The sequence below is a fragment of the Haplochromis burtoni genome, unplaced genomic scaffold, assembly GCF_018398535.1.
Source record: "Haplochromis burtoni strain Fernald_Lab_line unplaced genomic scaffold, NCSU_Asbu1 Contig_438, whole genome shotgun sequence".
Taxonomy (NCBI): domain Eukaryota; kingdom Metazoa; phylum Chordata; class Actinopteri; order Cichliformes; family Cichlidae; genus Haplochromis; species Haplochromis burtoni.
In genome coordinates this window covers 175,486-181,277 of record NW_024582799.1, presented here as the reverse complement: position 1 = coordinate 181,277, position 5,792 = coordinate 175,486, and the positions used below count along the sequence as shown (strand labels likewise).

At 43.2% G+C, this 5,792-nt stretch overlaps 1 protein-coding gene across 1 annotated transcript in view; it reads right to left on the bottom strand.

Moving 5' to 3' along the window:
* eml3 (EMAP like 3) overlaps positions 1–5,792 on the bottom strand; it is a gene marked incomplete in the record, with an annotated part of 34,589 nt that overhangs the window by 8,488 nt on the left and 20,309 nt on the right. Inside the window, 4 exon segments of the mRNA XM_042213356.1 lie at positions 878–1,003; positions 1,091–1,242; positions 4,397–4,535; positions 4,787–4,921. Coding sequence (XP_042069290.1) covers positions 878–1,003; positions 1,091–1,242; positions 4,397–4,535; positions 4,787–4,921 — 552 coding nt within the window.

Genomic DNA, 5,792 nt, shown 5'->3' with positions numbered 1-5,792 from the left:
AGAGGTGAGGGCTGGTTAAATGCAGGGAGAAGTAGATGAACCACGATGTCCCAGGAGCCTGACATCAAGAGCCAGAGAGGTAGAAGAGCACCAGCTGCTAGCGTTATGGGCAATTGTGGCCAATGCCCCAAAATAAGCCAATTCAATAACCCAGAAGGCGCTCGTCTCTCCACTTCACCCTTCACATGGAAAGCAGCAGCAAAGGCCTGGGCCAACAGCCACTTCAGCTCAGGGACTGTCATAAAACTGCATTTGCTGCAGTGAAGTGGTGTCTGTGACACCATTACAGAGCTGCAGCAGTTTTCAGTTAACCAGCTTTTCACAACAATTCAGCCCAGGCAGTCAGTAACTGATGCTCATCAGCACTGCTGAGAATACAAACAAAGAAGAAGAAGAGTTATCTGTGCTTCCATCCAAGCAAAGCTGAAGTAAAAAGACATCAAACAATATTAGTTTGATATTAGACACCGCAGCTCCTTGGTTAAAACTAACCAACTACTAACCAAGGTCGCTTTTCAGAATAAAACGATACTAAAGGCACCAAGTGAGATTACATGTGACCCAACACCTGACCAATCTATGTGTCGTATGCCTGCTGCTGTGTTACACGTGCTGCAGACAGGCTGCTCTGCAGGACAAACCTCTAATGACGTCATTTTCCTAACTATTCCGATTGCTTAACTGTGCATCAGGTGATAGTAGCAAATACATCCAGTCTGTGAAAGACTTGGAAGATGCTTATATTAAATGTTTAAGCTGTCTATAAATCATATATCAGACAAAAGTATAAAATGCACGTTTTATCTTTTGGTACTAAAATTCTCAGCAAGCATCTACAGACCTGACAGCACTGATGCCTGCGAGGTCGTTAGCTTACCTGCACTATGGCCACAAAGCCGTCTGAGAAGGTTCCTCTGAGGATGGCATTTCGAGTCGTACCAACTAACAGTTCCTCTTCGTCCATGGCTGCGATAGTGCGGACCGCCCCGAACTTTTCTGGAATCTGAACAAATGCCTTAATGAGTCTCTCCACCAGCTGTGACTGACACACACACACACACACACACACACACACACAGCTGTAGTTCACCTCACACTCTCTTTCAGGTGCCAAATCAGCGCTCCAGCGGATTATTTTACGGTCCTTCCCTCCTCCACTGAGCAGGCCTCCGCCCTGTAGAGTGCACAGGGTGAACACGCTGCCTTCGTGTGCTTTGGTCTGTCGCATGATCTGGTAGGTTTCTGTGGGAAGTCACGACACCAAAAATTCATTTAACCTGTAAAATCTGGTGTGAAAAGTGTTTGCCCCCTTCCTGATCTCCCATTTTTTGTATGTTTGTCACACTTGAAAGTTTCAGATCATCAAACACACTTAAATATTAGACAAACGTAACAGAAGTTTCATTGTCGTGATGTTTGGGAGCCATCGTAAGAAAAAAATGAGGCTCTTCATAGAGCATGGCAGAGGGAGGAGGTGTTTTATGAAGAGTTTCGTGGACCACGACTGTCCTACTGTGGTCCTCAGAAGACGCAACGAATACAGGGAGGCAAAGATACTTTGAGAGAACGCATCAAGTTTCAAACCCCCGATCCTGCGGGTTTTTTCTGACAACAGCACTCGCCTATACAAGGCGAAGCAACAAGAGATGTGGTGACTGCCTGTCACTGTGCTCAAACCTACAGCAGCCCAGAACATGAAGTGATCCAGTTGCTGTCCGCTTGGCCCACGGCACGCAGACACCGAGAGAGGGCCTCGTCACGCCGGAGCGGCATCCGCTTCAGGTGTTCAGGAGAGACAGTGACGCCTGAAGATCTGGGATTGTTTTACAAATCTGATATTTGGGTAAGAGTGGCTATATTCTTCTCATGGTTATGGAGAGTAATTAACGTGGTTTCTTCCTTTTCTCTTCATAATAATCATTTTTTATAACTCTGAGTTGAGACGTCAGACAGAAACATGTTAGTGTGGGGACATTTATTGAGGCGCTCCCTCAGCAAGGAGGGGGGATGTGCCCCTGTTGGGACCTGGTCAACACAAGGTCATGCTTCAGAGGGATCGCCACAGATTAACCTGTGACCTGTCCGATCACACTCCTGTTTTTGTACAATACATATAAGAGACGATCCACGAAACCGTCTCCACTCTGGAGACTTAATACGGCGCCTTAAACAACCCTCAGTTTATGGTTCTGATGAGGGACGATAGGGATGATAAATTTGTTGCATACACAGGAAATCGAGAAGACCTTTGTCTTTGCAAAACAAAAACATTATGAAGCTAGCCCAAAGCAGAAAAATCAGAGGAGCAGAGTAGACAAAATTAAGAAGGACCCAGATGTGGAACTGTTGTGTATAAAGAAGGAATTACAAAAATCATTCCAGAAGTTTTGTAAAAAACTGTCAGACTCCTCAAGCATTATTGATCAGCTGAAGGCTTTTCAGGAGTTTTTTGGACATCCTGATAATAATGAATTACAGTCGTCCAGCCTGGAAGTAATAAATGCATGAACTAGTTTTTCAGCGTCACTCTGAGACAGGATATTTCTAATTTTAGAGATGTTGCACAAATGGAAGAAAGCAGTCTTACATATTTGTTTAATATGTGCAGTTGAAGGACATGTCCTGGTCAAAAATGACTCCAAGGTTCCTCACAGTGTTACTGGAGGCCAAGGTAATGCCATCCAGAGTAAGAATCTGCTTAGATACCATATTTCTAAGATTTTCAGGGCCGAGTACAATAACCTCAGTTTGATCTGAATTAAGAAGCAGAAAGTTAGCGGCCATCCAGGTCTTTATGTCTTTAAGACATTCCTGCAGTTTAACTAATTGGTGTGTGTTATCTGGCTTCATGGACAGATAGAGCTGGGTGTCATCAGCATAGCAGTGAAAATGTATGCTATGTCTTCTAATGATGACTGCCTAAGGGAAGCATGTATAATGTAAACAGAATTGGTCCTAGCACTGAACCCTGTGGAACTCCATAATTAACCTCAGTGTGTGAAGAGGACTCTCCATTTACATGCACATATTGGAGTCTATCAGATAGATATGATACAAACCACTGCAGCGCAGTACCTGTAATACCTACAGCATGTTCTAATCGCTCTAATAGGATATTATGGTCGACAGTATTTATAACTTTTCCAGACAGAGATCTCAATTCCTTTGTTTTTCATTTGTTCCTGAATGTGGATCGCAGCGTGATGTCTGGATTTTGTTTGGCAGGTCCTATTTAACTGATTTCTTGGTTGTGAACAGCTGGAATCAGGCTGATGTGTGGCTAGAGAGACTGAACTTTGCTTTCCGAACATTATACTCTTAAGTTATAAAAGGAGGGGTGCAATCTCTGTTCACACAGGGTCAGTTAGGTTTTTTCTACCTGATAAAAACAGCTTCATTTATAAACTGCACTTTGTGTTGACTTGTGTTATCTTTGACTAATATTTACATTCGTTTGATTATCTGAAACATTTAAGTGACACAATCATACAAAAATATAGGAAATCAGGAAAGAGGCACTTTTCACACCGCTATACTTTATTTAAATCTCTGAGTTCTTAAAGCTTCTGATCAGCTAGCACATCATTTCAGTCACACGATTCCAGATGTAAGCCAACATCTCAACTTGTCACCCCTTACTCGCCAAAACTAGGAACAATTTCCAAACACCACATTTACATGTTCAAACAAAACTCCAACTATCTTTAAACCCTTTTTATTTCAGAGATTCAGTATAAGGGGTTTTTCTTCAGCACCAAGTGCTCCAGTCTGGTTTCAAAGCATTTCACAGAACAGAATCTTTAGGGAGTTTTAAATAATATTTTAATATCTACTGACTCTGGGGATTCTATTATTTTAATGCTTTTTGATCTTACAGCAGCCTCTGACACAGTCGATCACAGTATTCTTATTTGTCACCCCGAGCACTGTGTGGGGATGAGAGGCGCGGCGCTTCAGATCACACGTGTCCGAGGATATTTCCCTCTTCTGTGGAACCAGCTTCCAGTTTGGATTCAGCAGACAGACACTATCTCTACTTTCAAGATTAGGCTTCAAACTTTCCTTTTCGCTGAAGCATATAGACCCTACGTTTGATGTGCAGCACTTTGGTGAACTTTGTAGTTTTAAATGTGCAGTATAAATAAAAGCTTCACCTGTGACTGATTTGGCTTGGGAGACCAAACCAATTATCCCTGACAATACAGCTCCTGGAGTCACTCAGGTGTGTAAAACCGCCCACTGGATCATCACTTCTTCATCTTTCTGCCAAGTTTCTATTTATTTTATTTGAAATCTCGTTTGTTGCCAGCACATGTGAGAGCGACGTGTCTCCACAGAGATGATATTTATACTGACATTTTATTCTCTAGGCTTTGAACTGACACACAGCACCAACCTTTGGCTCCTTTCCCGAGAGTTTTGATATCTGCAGCAGATTTTCCCCAAGTCATGATGTTCCCCTCAGAGTCTCCGGTGAGAACATCTCCAGTCAGGCTGAACACAAAGCACTGGATGAACTTGGGCTTCTTGTATTTCTGAAAATAATAAACAATTATTTGATCTTTTATATTAACTGTGCTAATAACTGATCGTTTACATGTTTCCACCCATTTTTTTGGACATGTTGAATTTTCAGTTCTTTTTGCTGAGCTTCTTCCTCTTTTGGCCTCTACAGAAAGATGCTGCTAACTCCATTTTCCACTGCTTCCTTGCACTAGCGCACGTTAACTGAGTTTAAAAAGACAGAAATGTCAGTCAGGACGAACACGACTGAAGTTAATCTTACTCCAAAGATGCCTTGCTTTTTCGTGAGCTGTCCTCCACTCAGCGTCCAAAAGTAGACGTGGGATTTGCCACAGGTGATGATGTTGGTGCTGTCCCGAGGGTTAAACTCTACAGCAAACACGGCCTCGTTGGTAGTCTGAACACACAACAGCATCAGAAGGGTTAGTGCTGGTACATCAGTCGTACTTCAGCTCCACTCACAAAGTAATTTAAGGCTCTTGAATCAGATACATAAACAACAACTTTGGGCTGTGAAAGAAAAGAAAGATTTATTTTGCTTGAATCTTTTTTCTCTTAATCTTGAAAGTGAGCAGGTGACCAGCGCGACACACTAGAAGTCCCATTAACAAATGCTCATGAGCTGCTACTGGAGCCCTGCTGTCAGACTGATGGACGTGGAACAACAAGCTGGCAGTCCTCTACTTTCCCAAGACGCTTTGTTGCCCAGTCTATGAAAGCAGATAAGTGAGAAGTTCTGAATCAGCTCAGGATCCAGCTCAGAGCGATACTGTAGCACTGTAAACACCGGTAATGTCGCCAGCAAAATGTTGCACGTTGTTGTGAAACTGTCACACGGTTGTGTGGTACTGCCTTCACTTCTGTTTCATGCATAGAGCAAACTACCACATTAAGTGTTTTAAAGAATATAAACAGAGTTTTGCATTTTGGGCCACATAAACCGACTTTCTGACCACTTGTGAATCCTATGTTGACACAGTGTTTTCACCATGCATGCAGCCTGCTACGTGCCACAGAAGATCCTGGGAGCTCTTAAACGAGCCCATTCAATTCTTCTCCTGAGGTGACAAACAAGTTCAAACACCATCCTATGCAGTATTTGCACTGAGCCCACGTATGAAACATTTACACTGCTGCCATGACAGACGTGCTGAAACTGGTCCCGGGGAAGAGGAGGCATTTTGGGATTAAAGCCCATAACAGCAGAGGGGAGACGTGGCTGCCAACGCCCCGCCCCCCACAATCTCCAGAGAAAAAGGACCTACAGT